The sequence below is a fragment of the Prionailurus viverrinus genome, chromosome B2, assembly GCF_022837055.1.
Source record: "Prionailurus viverrinus isolate Anna chromosome B2, UM_Priviv_1.0, whole genome shotgun sequence".
Classification (NCBI taxonomy): Eukaryota; Metazoa; Chordata; class Mammalia; order Carnivora; family Felidae; genus Prionailurus; species Prionailurus viverrinus.
In genome coordinates this window covers 68,359,816-68,378,549 of record NC_062565.1, presented here as the reverse complement: position 1 = coordinate 68,378,549, position 18,734 = coordinate 68,359,816, and the positions used below count along the sequence as shown (strand labels likewise).

General features: G+C 35.5%; 1 protein-coding gene across 5 annotated transcripts in view; it reads right to left on the bottom strand.

Moving 5' to 3' along the window:
* The window catches only part of SENP6 (SUMO specific peptidase 6), a 115,969-nt gene that overhangs the window by 48,678 nt on the left and 48,557 nt on the right, over positions 1 to 18,734 (bottom strand). For all 5 annotated transcript variants that reach the window (XM_047858009.1, XM_047858014.1, XM_047858010.1 and 2 more), the window contains 2 exons: positions 16,969 to 17,039; positions 3,460 to 3,605 (listed from right to left, as the gene is read on the bottom strand). In XM_047858009.1, the coding sequence (XP_047713965.1) occupies positions 3,460 to 3,605; positions 16,969 to 17,039 (217 nt within the window). The remainder of the gene's footprint in view (positions 1 to 3,459; positions 3,606 to 16,968; positions 17,040 to 18,734) is intronic.

Here is an 18,734-nt window from a genome sequence, read left to right as displayed (position 1 = left end):
AATACCTAATCATCTCAGAAAAATCTAAACCCCACTCTTTTCATAGTAAGCAAAGAAATACTTCCATTTCTACATAGGTTTACAAAATATCCTGGTGAACCCCAAAAAAGTTTAAAGATATTAATTTATGTGGAAAACCGAGCCCCATCTGTTGTAGTGGGAATCAACTACATATAAGCTAACCCTGTCTTTTAAGAATCTGACACCAGAGGCACCTGGGTGGCTCAGTTGATTAAGTGTCTCACTTTTAATTTAGCTCAAGTCATGATCTCATGGTTTATGAGTTCAAGCCCTGCATGGGGCTCCATGCTGACAGTGCAGAGCCTGCTTGGGATTCTTTCTCTCCCCCTTTCTCTCTGCTCCCACCGACAGTGTGCACACTTGTGTTCTCTCTTTCTCTCTCATAATAAACACATAAACGTAAAAAAAATCTGACTCCAATTTTTCATTGCCTATAACAAAGATAAATAGTACATATTTCAATGGAAAGAACCCCATGAAAAGGTAATACTCCCACATATTTCCTTTTATAAGTTGATACTAAACACAGAAAGCACTATTCAAATTTCTGATATTAAAATGCAGAATGTACTATACTGTAAACTATTATCATATGCCTTCCATCAGCTAAGAAACACATACCTTGGAACTATTTGCAACAAAAACAAAATGCATGTTAGCTGAACCAAATATAGTATTAAATTTTCCATGATAAAAACTACAGATTCAGAACTGTATCAACCTAACAATCTAAACACTATAATCTCAACACTGCTCAATTACTTTTAGTAAAGTGTGTATGAAGTTATATATTTCCATAATAATTTCATGTTAGATAAAATTTATTTTGGAAAACAAAGACTAATTAAAGTCTCACTTTCCCCCTCTTGGTAGGTAGACTATTACAAAATAAAATAAATCCTAGTCAGTAACACATACTATCTGCCAGACTCTATAGATAAATAATAACTAAGTAAGCTTAATAAGAATGAACCTGTCTCTGATGAGACACCAATGGATGTCATTTTTAGTAAATATCCTTAAGATGTATAATCTCATTAAATATCAAAGACTGTGTTTCCTTGTAAACAGTACATAGTGTAGCATTTCACAAGCTACATGTGGGGAAAAAAACCACTAATCTTGTTTAAGAATTAAAAATTACATAAAGGGTGGCTAGAATCTATTCTTTATGTTCACTAAGAACAGAGTAAGAACAACTGGAATGCAGTAAAGAGTAAAAGAAAGATTTATTTTAAATGTTAAAAAATTCTGAGGTTTTCAGCTGGAATGCTTAGGGGAGAGAAGGACAGTGTGTCCTTTCTGCTTCTTTACCTGGATCAAGCAGTGGGCCAGGCCGCGGGGAAATGCCAGTATGGGCTAGGCCAACCTTAGGCTGGCACTCCAGGAGAATGATCAGATAAAAAGCAACTGAACCAATAAGTAAATGATGGGAGTCAGGCTTCTCAGTCAGAAAGGAAGTTACAAATATGCAAAGTGGGAAAGGCTAAGATAAACACTGTGGTATTAGACCAGAACGGGAACTATCAGTGTGAATGCATGCATTTTAACATGTATTAAATATTAACACATAAACACACATATATTTGCTAGTTTTGCCCACTGAGAGGGCCTCTACACATGATACCAATTAGCAATAAGCATAACTAATGCCCAAATATAGTCCCTCCACTTATAGGAACAATGGCCCTTGGAGAAATACATAACTCTAGAGCTGAGACAGAGAAGATACAAAGAAGTCTAGACCATCTGGTTACATCAAAACTTAAGGAAGTATTCAAAGAATGATGTGGTTATGTCAAAAAGAAAGAGGAGCCAGCTTAAAGAACTTCCTGGGGGCCAAGACTGGGACAATCTGAGCATCAAAATAATGACAGTGACAGAGTATAATTTTTTTGAGTAAGAATCCATGTTGTGTCTACTATACTTCCAAAAAAAGAAAAGATCTATGTATTGAGCTGTATAAAGAAATAAGTAAATATAAGGAAAATTTCTACCTTAGAGTGTTACATCCTTTTATTATACTTTATATACACTCTACCTTACAGCAGCTCATCTTATTAATAAATAATACCTACTAATTAACTTTAAGGTGGACAAATATAGGAAAGTACATCTTAAGATAAATGTTATAATGTGAAAATTGTATACATTCTGATATGATGCAATGATGAGATTATAGAATCACTTGAGAGGATTCTTTTAAAATGCATAAATTGTGCTCGCTTCGGCAGCACATATACTAAAAATGCATAAATCATGAAGAAACATACTCCTCACAAATATCAACTTAATGAAAGACAAGGAAGGACTAAGAATTATTCCAGATTAAGGAAGACTAAAGATTACAACAATGAAATATAACACAATCCTGAATTTGATCCCGTTCCAGTGAAGGAAATTAATTAGGTGAAATGTGAATGGAGTTGGTGGATTAGACAATAATTTTGGATCTATGTTAATTATAAAATTTTGACAAGCATACTCTGGTTTTATAGGAACATGCCCCATTCTCTGCCCCCTCCCCTGCCTTTTCTAAGGAAACGTGCACTAAAACATTAAAGTAATAAATAGGCATCATATTTGTTACTTATACTCAAATGGTGCAGAAACACACACATATACAGAGGGAAGGTAGAAGGGAGGGAGATCAATATTTCAAATGTGGAAAACTGAGGAATCTAATAGAAGTGTATGTAAGCTGTTTTATTATTTCTTCAACTTTTTGAAAATTTAAAATAATTTCAAAATATTTCTGGTTGAGAGCTATTATTTGGAGTATGTTGCAGGAAGGCACTGATAAATTCTTTCCAGATATATGTGTTTTACATTTTGGATAATGAAAAAAATGACATAGTGAAGGCAGAAAAGTCTGCTTAAAAAACTTTCTAGGAGAGGCTCCTAAGCAGCTCAGTCACTTAACCATCTGACTTCAGCTCAGGTCATGATCTCATGGTTTGTGGGTTCGAGCCCTGCATCTGACTCTGTGCTGACAGCTCAGAGCCTGGAGCCTGTTTCAGATTCTGTGTCTCCCTCTCTCTCTGCCCCTCCCCTGCTCATACTCTCTCTCGGAAATAAATACACATTAAAAAAATTTTTTTTCTAGGGACTCTTGGGCAGCTCAGTAGGTTAAGCGTTCAACTCTCAATTTCGTCTCAGATCGGTCAAGATCTCATGGTTCGTGGGACTGAGCCCCACACTGGGCTCCATGCTGACAGTGTGGAGCCTGCTTGGGATTCTCTCTTCTCTTTCTTTGCTCCTCCCCCACTCAACACTCGCTCTCTCTCAAAATAAATAAACATTAAAAAAAAAAAAACTTTTCTATGTCTCTTCTAGTACTATAAGGAAAGATCCCCTAGAATTTAGTAAGTATTAAATGTTATACTGATAAAAATACCAACTAATTGATTAGCAACAAAGAAGAATTTCTCTACCCACCTCTATATCAGTTAAACATTTTTTTGAAGCAGGAGACAGAGGAGATAGAGACTGATATGTGCTACTATGACGTTTCTGTGGTACTTTCCTTTTAATTTCAGACTCCAGATGTGATTCTGACTCTTCAATTTTCTTTGTTACACGATCTAAAGGAAGGAGAAAAAAAACCAAATGTACTGAAATTAAATCTTATAAATTCCTCATGACTTTTGCTATAAACAATACTAATTTATATTATCAAATTATTATAGTTTGATTAAAATAAATTAATGTTTCAAAATGTACAACAAAGAGTAAGCAAAACTTGGGAGCAGGGGAAGATGGCTAAGAGGATCCTGAGCTCACCTCCTTCCTCAGGCACCAAGGCAACAACTACATATAATGCAACTCATTCTGAAAATAATCTTAAGATTACCAGAACAAATCTTTATAAAAGTATAAAAGAAAGGACACATTGAGAGGGTATGAGGGGCAGAGATGCAGTCAGGAACAAAATCCCTGGCAGGTAATCCAAAAGTGGGAGTGGTATCACAGGCGTGGAGGCCCTCCCAGAGGAGTGAGCGGATCAAGTTAGGCACCCTGGCTCTGGGAATCAGCCCCAAGAAGACAAGCTACACATAACACCTGGCTTTGAAAATCAGCAGTGATAACTCCAAGAGCTTTGAAAATCAGTAGGCCTTAACTCTGGGAAAGCTGAAGGCTATAAGGGGGGGAAAAAAAAAAAACCTCTGCTTTTATTTTTTTATTATTATTTTTTTTAATGTTTATTTAATTTTGAGACAGAGAGAGACACAGCATGAGCAGGGAAGGGGCAGAGAGAGAGGGAGACACAGAATGTGAAGCAGGCTCCAGGCTCTGAGCTGTCAGCACAGGGCCCGACGCGGAACTCGAACCCACGAACTGTGAAATCGTGATCTGAGCTGAAGTCGGACGCTCAACCGACTGAGCCACCCAGGCGCCCCAAGACTCTGCTTTTAAAGGATCAATGCATTTTATCACTTAGTCCAAGACCCAGGACAGAAACAGCACCTTGCAAAGCACCTGGGTTATATATGAAGGACATTCATTTGACTAAGTTTAGGGCATGTGTGAAAGGGGGAGGGATATACAAGAATAGAAATGATGGGAAGCACCATTTTCCTTGCTCTTCTTCAGCCTAGCTAACTGGACACTTGCAGGTGCCAGTTTTGACATTATCTATCTTCCTTAGTAGCAGTGCTCATGCTACCCTGGCATTCCCCTGCGAAACCACTTTAATCAAACAGCCAAACCCTATGTGTGCCTCCAAAGCGACTCCTACAATGCCACACCCAGTGAGCAATCCTACAGGGACAGTGCCCTGCCTACAACCACACTCAACAAAAGTTGTAGCTGGACCTCTCAGCCTGCTGTGCCAAGAGTTAACCTCACCCATCAGCAAGCCTGCAGCAGCTACAGCCAGGCCTTTCTGCCAGCCCTGCTCATCAGTGCACCCTGCAGAAGTGATGGCTTAGTCACAACAGGAGGGTGCACACACAACCTACATAAGGGATACCCTTGGAGCACCTAGTTCTAGTGACTAGAGGTAAGTGTGCTATTGGGTCTCATAGGATGCCTTCTATATAAGACCACTACTTTCAAGATCGGGGAAAGCAGCTGATCTACCCAATACATAGAAACAGCAAGAGCCAGAGAAAGGAGGGCACAGTGAGATACGTTCCAAACAATGGAACAAGACAAAACTTCAGAAAAAGAACTAAATGAAATGGAGATAAGCAGTTTACCCAATGAAGAGCTCAAAGTAATGGTCATAAAGAGGCTCACTAGACATGAACAAAGAGTAAATGAACAAATTATATATCTATGTTACTTCAACATAGATATAAAAAATTAAAAAGAACCAATCAGCCGAAGAATACAGTAAGTGAAATGAAAAATACAATGGAGGATGCAGATTAGAGGATGCAGAAGAAGGGATGAACAATCTGGAAGATATGTTAGTGCAAAGTACCCAAGCTGAACAAAAGCAAAATTAAAAAAAAAAAAAAAAAAAGCACACGCTAAGGAACCTCTAGGACAACATCAACCATACTAACATAACACATTATACGGGTTCCAGAAGGATGAGAAAGGGGCAAATAATTTATTTGAAGAAATAATGACTGAAAACTTTCTTAACAGAGATAGAGGAAGAGATAACAGAGATAGAGAGCTCCAAACAAGATTAACCCAGGGAGACCACACCAAGACAAATAAAATGTCAAACATTAAAGATAAAGCGAGAATCTTAACAGCAACAGAAGAAAAGCAAATGGTTACATGAAGGGGAAACCAAGGCTATCAGCTGATTTTTCAGGCCAGAAGGGAGTAGTAGGATACATTCAGAGTGCTAAAAAGAAAAAACTCACAACCAAGAATACTCTACCAGGCAAGATAAGCATTCAGAATTAAAGGAGAGCTAAAGAGTTTCCCAGAGAAAAACAAGTTAAAGAAGCTCATCCTCACTAAACTACTTTACAAGAAAGGTTAAAGGGACATCTTTAAGCAGAAAAGAAAAAGCCATAAGTAGAAGGAAATTATGGAAAAAATTTTACTGCTAAAGCAAACATACAGTAAAAGCAATAGATCAATCACACACAAAACTAGTATGAAGGTTAAAAACCAAAAGTAGTAAAATCAATTACGTCTACAAAAATTAGTCAAAGGATACACAAAATATAAAATATAAAATGACATCATATACATAAACTGTGAGAGGAAGAAGTAAAACGGTAGTGAATTTAGTATATATTGAACTTAAGCAACCAACAACTTAATAGACTGCTAAATATATAGGATGTTATATATGATCTTCATGGTAACCACAAACCACCAAAAAATATAAAGAAATGAACCCAAGCATAACACTAAAGAAAGTCATCAAATCATGGGGAAGAGAGCAAGAGAAAAAGAACTAAAAAACAACCAAAAACAATGAGCATGATGGCAATAAGTACATACCTGTTAATAATTACTATAAATGTAAATAGACGAAATACTCCAATAAAAAGACAAAAGGTGACTGAATGGATAAAAAGAAAAAACTAGACCCTTCTATATGCTCCTATAAGAGCCTCACGTCAGACCTAAAGACACATACAGACTAAAAGTGGAGGGACAGAAAAATATATTCCATGCAAATGGAATTGGAAAAAAAAGTTGGGGTAACAATACTTATATCAGACAAAATAGACTTTAAAACATAGACTGTAACAAAAGACAAAGAAGGGCATTAAATAATGATAAAGGGATCAATCAACAAGAGGGTATACCAATTGTAAATATCTACGTGCCCAACACACAGGAGTACCTAAAAACATAAAACAAATATTAACAGACATAAAGGGATAAATTGACAGTAAAACAGTAATAGTATGGGACTTTAAAACCCCATTCACATCAATGGAAAAAGCATCCAAATGGCAAGTCAATAAAGAACCAGTGGCCTTAAGTAACATATTCTTAGGTAGATGGATTTAACACATAAATATTGAACATTTCATCCCCAAAAAGCAGAATACACATTCTTTTCAAGTGTACATGGAACATTCTCCAGATGAGATCAATTGTGAGGCCACAAAACAAGTCTCAACAAATTTTAAAAGACTGAAATATATCAAACATTTTTTCCAACAATATGAAATTAGAAATCAATTACAAGAGAAAAACTGAAGGGGGAAAAAAACCCACCATCCCACAAACATACGGAAGCTAAACAAGTTATTAAACAACCAATGGGTCGATGAAGAAATCAAAGAGGAAATAAATACTTAGAGACAAATGAAAATGGAAACACAATGGTTTGAAAACTTTGGGATAGATCAAAGCAGTTTTAAGAGTGAAGTTTATAAAGATATAGCCCTACTTCAAAAAAAAAAAAAAAAAAAAACAAGAAAAATCTCAAATAAACAAATGTTCCCTTACACATAAAGGAACCAGAAAAGAACAAGGCCCCAAGTTAATACAATAAAGAAAATAATAAAGATCAGAGCAGAAACAAATGAAACAGAGACTAAAAACACAATGGAAAAGAAATGAAACCAAGAGAAATTCTTTGAAAAAACAAAGAAAACTTCTAAACCTTTTTCACCAAGAAAAAAAGAGGACTCAAAATCCGAAATAAGAGAAGTTACAACTGATACCATAAAAACACAAAGAATTATGAGATAACTATGAAAAATTATATGCTAATAAATTGGACAAACTAGCAGAAATGGATAATTCCTAAGACATAATTTTCCAAGAGTGAGTCAGGAAGAAATAGAAAATATGAACAGACCAATTTCTAGTAACAAAACGAAACTGGTCATCAAAGCTCTCAACAAACGAAAGTCTAGGACCAGATAACTTCACAGGTAAATTCTATTTAAAGAAGAGTTAATACCTATCCTTTCCAAACTCTTCCAAAACAAAAAAAAGGGAAGAAATGCTTCCAAATTCATTGTACAAAATCAATACAATGGTTGATTGTACCTGGTACCAAACCAAACAAAAACACTATAAAAAAAGAAAATTATATATCAACACCCTTGATACACACAGATGCAAAAATCCTCAATAAAATATTAGGAAATTAAAAAAAAAATTTTTTTAACGTTTATTTATTTTTGAGACAGAGAGAGACAGAGCATGAACAGGGGAGGGGCAGACAGAGAGGGAGACACAGAATCTGAAACAGGCTCCAGGCTCTGAGCTGTCAGCACAGAGCCCGACGCGGGGCTCAAACCCACGGAGAGTGAGATCATGACCTGAGCCGAAGTCGGACGCTTAACCGCTTAACCGACCAAGCCACCCAGGCGCCCCATATTAGGAAATTGAATTGAACAATACATCAAAGGATCATTCACTACAATGAAGTGGAGTTTATTCCAGGGAAGCAAGGGCAGTTCAGTATCCACAAATCAGTCAATGTGATACATCTCAAAACAAAATAAAGGGTAAAATCATATGACCATCTCAATAGATATAAAAAAGCATTTGACAAAATTCAGTATCTGTTCATAATGAAGACTCTCAATAAAGTGGGTTTAGAGGGAACATACCTCAACATAATAAATGCCACATAGGACAAACGCACAGTGAGAAGCTGAAAGCTTTTTCTCAAGACAGGGATTTCCACTCTCACCACTTTTATTCAACATAGGACTGGAAGTCCCTAGCTACAGCAATCAGACAAGAAAAAAATTATAAGACAATCAAATTGGTAAGGTAGCAAAACTCACTATTTGCAGATAACATGGTATTACATATAGAAAACCCTAAAGACACCACCAAAAAACTATCTGAAGTAATAAATGAATTCTGTAAAGTTGCAGAATAAAAAATATATGGAAACGGGTTGATTTTCTGTACACAAATAACCTAGCACAATTTTTTAATCCCACTTATAACTGCATCAAAAAGAGTAATATTATCTACAAAAAATTTAGCTGACTATGTGAAAGACCTGTACTGTGAAAACTGTAAGACACTGATGAAAGAAACTGAAGATGACACAAATAAATGGGAAGATATACCATGTCATGTACTGGAAGAATATTGTTAAAATGTCCATACTATCTAAAGCAATCCACAGATTCAATGCAACTCCCATCAAAACACCAATAATATTTTTCAGAGAAGTAGCTCAAATAATCCTAAAGTTTGTATGGAACCACAAACCCTGAATAGCCAAAGCAGTCTTCAGAAAGAAGAACAAAGTTGGAGGTATCACAATATCAGATTTCAAACTATCCTACAAAGTTACAGTAACTAAAATAGTAAAGAAATGGCACAAAACAGATGCATAAAGCAATGGAACAAGATAGAGAGCCCAGACGTAAACCTACACTTAGGTGGTCAATTAATCTACAACAAAGGAGGCAAGAATATGCAAGGGGGAAAACAGTCTCTTCAATAAATGGTGCTTGGAAAACTGGACAGTCACAGGCAAAAGAATGAAACTAAACCACTTTTCTTACACCCTACACAAAAATAAACTCAAAATGGATTAGAGACCTAAATGTAAGACCTGAAACCATAAAACTCCTAAAATAGACAGTCAACTCCTGGACATCAGCCTTAGCAATATTTTTCTGTATCTGTATCCTCAGGCAAGGGAAACAAAGGCAAAAATAAATAATTGGGACTATAAAAGCTTTTGCCCAGCAAAGGAAACCATCAATAAAACAAAAGGCAACCAAGTGAATGGGAGAAGAAATTTGCAAGTGTTATTATCTGATAAGGGATTAACATCCAAAATACATGAAGAACTTACACAACTCAACAACAAAAAGACAATCAGATTAAAAAATGGAGAGAGGATCTGAATAAACATTTTTCCAAAGCCAGACACACGAGGAGATGAATCAACATTACTAATCATCAGGGAAATGCAAATCAAAACCACAATGAGATATCACCTTACACCAGTCAGGATGGCTAAAATTAAAAAGACAAGAAGTAAGTATTGATGAGGATGTGGAGAAAGGGAATCCTTGCTCCCTGTGAGTGGGAATGTAAATTGGTACAGCCACTATGGACAACAGTATAAGGGTTCCTCAAAAAACTAAGAAATAGAAATACCATAGGATCCAGTAATTTTGCTACTGGATACTCACCCAAAGAATTAAAAAAACAAAAAACAAAACAAAAAAAAAACTAACTAAAAAACTAATTTGAAATGATTTATCCACCCCTATATTTATTACAACATCATTTGTAATAGCCACAATATGTAAGCAACTTAAGTGTCCACTGAGAGATGAAGGGATAAAGATGTGCCCCTCACACATACACACTGGAATATGACTCAGACATAAAATTAAAAAAATGAAATTTTGCTTTTTGTGATAACATGGATGGACCTAGAGGGTACTGTACTAAGCAAAATCAGTCAAACAGAAAAACAAATACCTTTTTTTCCTAATGTTTATGTATTTAATTTTGAGAGAGACAGAGCACACAAGTGGGGAGGAGTAGAGAGTGAGAGGGAGACACAGAATCTGAAGCAGACTACAAGCTCTGAGCTGTCAGCACAAAGCGTGACGCAGGGCTCAAACCCACAAACTGTGAGATCATGACATGAGCCGAAGATGAATGCTTAACTAACTGAGCCACCCAAGTGCCCCTAAAGACAAATACCTTTTAATTTCACTTATGTGTGGAATCTAACAAATCAAACTAACAAAAAGCAGAAAGTCCCATAAATACAGAGAACAAACTGATGGTTGCCAAGAGTGAGAAGTGGTAGGCAAAATGAGTAAAGAAGAGTAGGAGACACAGGCTTCCAGTTATGGAATGAATAAGTCACGGGGATAAAAGGCACACATAGGGAATAGTCAGTGGTATTGTAATTGTGTTGTATACATACAATCATGTGATAGATGGTAGCTACATTTGTGATCACAGTGTAATTTATAATCGTTGAATCACTATGCTGTATACCTGAAACATGCATTATTTCATGTCAACTATACATCAATAAAAAGTAATAATAATAAAAGAATAACCAGAACTTTAAGTTGTAGCCTATAATCATGTCCTGGTAGCTTTACTTTTCACTCCTCACCAGGATCTGCACACACTGTGGACCACTCTCATCAAGTGTACCAATATTCTCTTCAGTTTATTCTGTTTTTAAGACAGCAGAGGGACTTTCCACAACGAACCAATCAGTCAGTCAATCAATCTGTCTCTCTCTCTCATACACACTCACACACACACACACACTTAAAGTTAGTGACTCTTCTTAGATTAGTAATAAGAAAAAAACAGAATTCAAACATTGGGTGCAACTGTTTAGATAAAGGAAACTAAACTAATATTCAGCCTAATGGTTTTGTTATTCAAGAAATACAAAAGGATTTTCCTCACTATTTTTCAATGCAAATTTAATACTTTTCATTAAGGACATAATTAGAATTTTTAAGTGATTGAATGAATACCCAAAAAGAATAATTTATTACACTCTGACTTTATCAGCAAAGATTTAAGTATGCAAGACAATACATGTTTCTAAAACGCAAGTTAATGAGTCTACAAACCAAAATTTTCTACCTTCATAATCCCAAATTTGTTAAATACTTCCATATTCCTATCTTCAATATCTTTTAAAAATTTTTTTGAGTTTATTTATTTATTTTGAGAAAGAAAGAACAAGCAGGGAATGGGCAGAGAGAGAAGGAGAGAATCTCAAGCAGGCTCTGGGCTGACAGGGGCTTGAACTCACAAACCATGAGGTCATGACCTGAGCTGAAGTCAAGAGTCTGACACTTAAGCGACTAAGCCACCCAGGCACCCCAAAATACTCTTTTTTAAAAAAGTGTATTTATTTTGAGAGAAAGAGAGAGCGTGTGCATATGCAGGTACACGAGTGGGGTAGGGGTAGAGAGGGAGAGAAAGAATCCCAAGCAGGCTCCACACTGCCAGCCTAACATGGGACTTGAACTCACAAACCGTGAGGTCATGACCTGAGCCAAAATCGAGTCACTTAACCAACTGAGCCACCCAAGTGCCTCTAATATCCTCTTATCTTTGAATTTTTTTAAATAAGGAGGTTACCTACACATACAAATCAATATTATGTAATATTTCTGAGTCTGAAATACGATATTGTCTTAAGAAGCCTACACAATTTGGACGCCTGATGGCTCAGTCGGTTATATGTTCGACTTCGGCTCAGGTCATGGTCTCACGGTCATGAGTTCAAGCCCCACATCAGGCTCTGTACTGACATCTCAGAGCTTAGAGCTTGTTTCGGATTCTGTGTCTCCCTCTCTCTCTCTGCCCTCCTCCTGCTCATACTCTGTCCCTCTCTCAAAAATAAACAAACATTAAAAAAAAAAAAAAGAAGTCTATACAATTATTCTTGTTACTGTAATCACAGAGTTGCGCTAAGTGAATTCTACCTTTCCAGCATTTGTACAGTTCGAACACTTTACTTTCCTGGACAAGAAAGCTGGAAATCTAAATAATAGCTGACTTCTTCTTGTGCCTCCTTCCTCACATTCAAGGGAATTCTAACAGCTCTTAAATTCATTACTTCCTCTCCAACACCACTGCCAGTACATTTCAGATACTTAACTCTTGGCCTAAATTGATTTCCCTCACTCCAAATGAATCCTTCCTCATTACTGCCAAAGTGATCTAACAAAAAATATGACTACATTCTAATGTTTAATATCTTTCAATGATTCTAGTAGCTAAGGAAAAAATTCAGAACCCTACCTCTTTGCAAGCAAAAGTTTGTGTTGATGTTCCAGTCTTCCAAACAAACTGCTCCTCAAAGAGGTTCATTTCTCCAGGGTGTATGTCCTATCATGCTCTACATATTACTGTTCTCTTCACAAGTAAAGCCCTCCTCATTTAAGTAAATTCAAACCATTCTTTGCTAAGAAGCTGCCTCTGCCCCACACTAAGCATAAATAAACAATCCTTGGAGCTTCCACAGCATTTAATCTGTATTTCTATTAGCACCTAATTGTATTTTACTGTTATTATTTGTGCTGATCTGTTTCTTCCCATTATATTGTCAGCTTTGAAAGAGCAGAAAATAATGTTTTGGCCACATGTTTTCCTAGTGTCTAGAAACTGTACAAGCTAAGGGCTCAAAAGATGTTTAATGGATTAATGAATCACACAGCAGAAGATAAAACCATATGACATACTTTAAAAAGATGAAATTACATGAGTGAAAGGAAGAAATGCTGTTACTACATCATCTTTGAAAATGTCTTAACTTTGTCACACAGAGATACTCATTCACTCGAAGATCTAGAAACATAAAGACTTGGCCTCTAGGCAAAGAGAGGAACTGAAAACTGCTCCTAACAACTAACACCAGAGGTTACAGAGAAGCTACTCCAGTCTAGAGCATCCGAGTTTTAGTCAGTATTCCTATAAAGATTAAATTACTTTGTTAGACTCATTGTATACAAAAAGCAGTTTCTATACAAGTGAAAAAAACAGAATGTTCACCCAAGACCAAATAGTAGGAACATCAAGATTAGAATATTTCTTATTGGATTCTCCAGCTCAACATCTTTTTAATATACCACACTATTTCCAGCTAAGCAGAAAGGTCAGAATATGGAAGCTATTACAAGTAAAAATGACTAGCTGGTTGAACATACAGAATAAATTTTAATCTAATTAAAAAAACAAAAAACAAAAACAAAAACAAGGTCCTCCATTAAAAAAAAAAATGTTCATGGTAGCTTTATTCATAGTAGTCATAAAGTGGAAACCACCCATAATCTACCATCAGGCGAATGGATAAACAAACTGGTACATCATACAATGGAATACTAAAAAGGAAAAAATACTAATGCATGTAGTAACATAGATCAATCTCAAAACAAATTATTTTGAACGAAAAAAGTCTTACATAAAAGAGTACATAATGTTTTATTCCACGAATATGAAGTCCCAGAATAAGCAAAATTAATTTATGCAGGGAAAAATAAGAACAATGGTTACCTTTGAGGGGGCAGGAGTGAGGACTGAGAAAAAATATGAGGAAATTTTGATGATACTATCTGTGCTGTCTTCCCAGGGGTTTGCGTTGGAAAAGTTTTGTGTACTTATTAAAATTTATTCAATTGTACGCTTAAGATTTGTGCATTTCAATGTATGTAACTTTTTAATAAAAAGAGAACTATGAGCAAATATTGACCTCTAATGATAGAAATGCTGAAAGGTTTAGGAAGGAGTAAACTGTAGTGATATCTACAATTTAACATGCATAAAAAAATGAATTCATGTAAAAATGGATATAATAAAGCACCAGAGAAAAGTGTTAATTGTAGAAGCCATGTGGTAGAAATATGTGTATTCACCATAAAAGTCAACTGTTCCGTATGTTTGAAAATTTTCATAATAGAAGCAGATATATGTCCCAAGAAGAGGGACAGAACATAAACAACTATTGTTACTCTGGTTATGTATTGGCTTTTTAAACTATTTTTACAGTCGCTCAAACTAGAAAAACAGTTGTCTTCTCTATCATGTAGCTGCCACCATGACTGATTTTCAATATAAAATAAAATCAAGATTTATCTTTAATATTTTTTAAAAGTTTATTTCGAGAGAGAGAAAAAGTGAGGAGAGGCGCAGAGAGAGAGAGAAAGAGAATCTCAAGCAGGGATTCAACACGGGGCTGGAACCTACAAACTGTGAGATCCTGACCTGAGCCAAAATTAAGAGTTGGATGCTCAACCGACTGAGCCACCAATGCCAATTTCATAGTTTTGATAAATGTACTATTGTGACTGTAAGATGTTAACATTAGGGGAAGCTAGGTAAAGGATAAATGGATACTATGTACTATTTTTACAATTTTTCTGTAAGTCTAAAATTATTTCAAAATTAAAAAAAATTTTTAAGGATTATTTCTTATCCACAAAATGAATGTTATCAAACGTTAAAAATTATTTGCAACAAACCTGGGGCTGATTTGTATCTAAAACCATATGAATGGGCCAAATCACTTAACTTACCAAAATGCATTTGTGCAATGGGAATTATAACACCTATTGTGCAGTTCTCTGAGGATCAGAAATAACTTACTTTCTGATCCAGCAAGAAAACAGTAAAGCACAGTGGTTTCAAGCATGAGCTTTGGCATCATCTAGGCCTAGATTGCAATACCAGCTCTGTGTCCATGAGTAAGTTATCTAATCCCTCTGTGCTTCAGTTTCCTCTGTATCCAATGTAGGTTAAGTTAAATTTAGCTTAAAGGATCTTGGATAAGGAGCTAGAACAAAAGTAAATAATGAATACAAAGCATTTAACTCAGCATCCAGTACTTAGTAAGAGTTCAATAAAGACCTAAGGTATAACAGAATAAATGTTGAAAAGGGTAGTCAATTATTACTAAACTTAATGAGCATAACTAGGTAGTGCCAAGTACAGTAATTCACGTTCATAATAACTACAAAGTTATTAATAAAGGATGAAGAGGGGTGCCTGGGTGGCTCAGTTGGTTGAGTGTCCAACTCTTGATTTCAGCCCAGACCATGATCTCATGGTTCATGGGGTTGAGTCCCATGTTAGGTCTGCACTAACAGTATGGAGACTTCTTGGCATTCTTCCTCCTCCCTCTCTTTGCCCCTCTCTCTGCTCCTCCTCTGCTCATGTTTGCAAACATGCTCATGCTCTCTCTCTCTCCCTCAAAATCAATAAATAAACTTAAAAAAAAAAAAAAAGGATGAATAGGAGTTTGGCATATTCTCTTTATAAAATAGGGCCATGTTCAATAAACAAATAAAAGATTTCCACTCAAGAGTAGAAAAGAATATAGATGCTTTAAAAAACAAACTCTTAGCTATCAGGAAAACCCAGTTGTTTAAATCAATTAGATTTTGGATAAGAACAAGCAGTGCTATGGTTTAAGCAAGTAAAGGACTGGGACAAACTCACAGATTAAGACTCAATATTCTAGGGGCGCCTGGGTGGCTCAGTCGGTTAAGCGTCCGATTTCAGCCAGGTCACGATCTCGCGGTCCGTGAGTTCGAGCCCCGCGTCGGGCTCTGAGCTGATGGCTCAGAGCCTGGAGCCTGTTTCCGATTCTGTGTCTCCCTCTCTCTCTGCCCCTCCCCCGTTCATGCTCTGTCTCTCTCTGTCCCAAAAATAAATAAACGTTGAAAAAAAAAAAAAATTAAAAAAAAAAAAAAAAGACTCAATATTCTAGGGGTGCCTGGGTGGCTCAGTCGGTTAAGAGTCTGACTTTGGCTCATGTAATGATCTCATGCTTAGTGAGATAAAACCCTGCATCGGGCTCTTTGCTGTCAGCATAGAGTCTGCTTCAAATCCTCTGTCCCCCTCTCTCTGCCCCTCCCTCCCTCCTTCCCTCTCTGTCGTTATCTCTTGCTCTCTCTCGCACTCTCTCTCTCTCTCTCAAAAATAAACATTAAAAAATACATGTTTTTAAAAAATCACTACTCTAGATAACGAAAATCAATTTGATGGTGAAACATTTTCTGTAAATGTTATTTGCCTTTATTTTTGCACTAATATTTTTATATTAATAGATTATGTCAATAAAAACAAAAATTTCTACCCACAACTTTTTTTCTCCACATCTATTATTAACATAATTGTATCAGGTATGGTCTCTTTAAAATTCAGTGGTTGCCTAATATGTTCTAAATTTTAGGACCATAACCATTTAAAGCAAGAAAACTACATTATACAAGATTATAATATAGTTCACCCAAACATAATTTTGAAGCTATAATCCACCTACAGTTAGTATGTGGATCCTGAATTTAGTGCAAATCCTAATTAAAAAAAAGATTTCAAACTGTAATCTCTTCAGTATGTAACTATTCCCCGAAAATGTTAGGTCACAGGTAAGTAAAACTTCAAATCAGTTCAAAAAATGCTTTTCTATGTATTTCTATTATACTTTGGAATATTCTAAAACCAGTGTCATATCTCTATTTCTACCTTTCTTTCATACAACTATTCAAAACCCTTCACAGGTGTTAATAAATAAAACTGTACACTTACCGACACCTTGAGGCCGACTCAACCTTACAGAATTATTTTCAAATTTTTGGACATGAGGTGGATATTCTTTCCTAAAAAAGGAAATTTACAAAGATTATTCTAACAGAAAAATATATTTTCAGAACAAAAAGGTGAGGAATCACTTACAATGTGTTTATTAAAAGTAACCTCCCCCAAAAAAGGCAAACCACAGCTTCCTTGCCGTATAAAAAAATACTATAAAATAATACAACTACATGATACAAATATGCTAAACCCTACTAAATTGTAAGATCTTTAAGAACAGTGACTACATTTTAGACTACATTTTAGATGGACTCTTAATCCATCAGACCCCACTGCAAACTTTCATACAAATATTTAATAAATGGATCCAAGTTATTATTGTCCTTTCAAAGTAGTCACCAAAGTTATATATTTATTCCCTCAATGTTCAAAACTTTAGTTTTCTTTTGAAACTGCCATCACAATTTATAAAACACATTAAAAACAAGAGCATGTAATACTTCACTGTCACACATTTTTTGAATTTAAAAAATCCGCTATTTAATAATGTACAATTTGGGGCGCCTGGGTGGCTCAGTCGGTTAAGCGGCCGACTTCAGCTCAGGTCATGATGTCGTGGTCCGTGAGTTCGAGCCCCGCGTCGGGCTCTGTGCTGACAGCTCAGAGCCTGGAGCCTGTTTCGGATTCTGTGTCTCCCTCTCTCTGACCCTCCCCTGTTCATGCTCTGTCTCTCCCTGTCTCAAAAATAAATAAAACGTTAAAAAAAATTTTTTTAAAAATGCCCAATTTGCCCAATTTTGCTGTAAATATTTCTAAGTAATTAAAAACAAATCAACAACTAGAGGAATAAATGATGATTAGGATATTGGCTTTGAGGACAATTTGAAAAACAGTACAAAAAATGTTATGTCCCAAACCAGCAACATGAAACAAGTATTTTATTCTTACACTATATTATGGAGATATAATTATACTTGAAAAAATATATCAAATTACACTGTCACTTTATATACAATCAATTTTCAGGATTTTGAATATAATCCTCAGAAAATAAAGATCCTAAAATACCACATAAATCCAAATACACACTAATTTGGGGGTAAAGCCAAAAACCTACAGGTAGTTGTGGGATAAAAGCATTAAAGATTTACAAAAAAGTGCAATAAGCCTGGGAACTACAATATCTACTTACTCACCCTAAATAAAAACTTCTAACATATTCCCATTTTACTTAACCAGGGAATTAAAAATAAAAGAGGCTATTCTATTATTTGTAAATTCATTCACACTGCTGATCAATACCTATTGGAGTAATATAATTAAGTAAATTAAAATTCTAAAGAAATTTTTCTAAAAGAATTTTATATTCTTATGTTATAAAAGTCAAAGGACCTAAATTAAAAAGAAGATAAGAAAATGACACAAGAAGAAAACAGTAAAGAGTAAGGATAGTAGTGTGTTTGTAATGTGAGTTAGCAGATAGTGAGCATCATGTGCCAGGTACTGTTCTAAGTGCTTTATATCTATCAAGTACTTGAATCTTCACAATTACCTTACGAAGTATATACTATTATTAGCACTTTATAGAGGAGATGGAGGCACAATAAAGTTAATTAACTTGCCTATATTCACATAACTATTGAATAGCAATGCCAGAATCTGAAATCTGGAAATTGCATCAATATTGATAAGTAATGGAATTTTCATTTTTGAGCTGCATTTTTGTACAACTGGGCAATGTCTACCCTGAGAAAATTTTA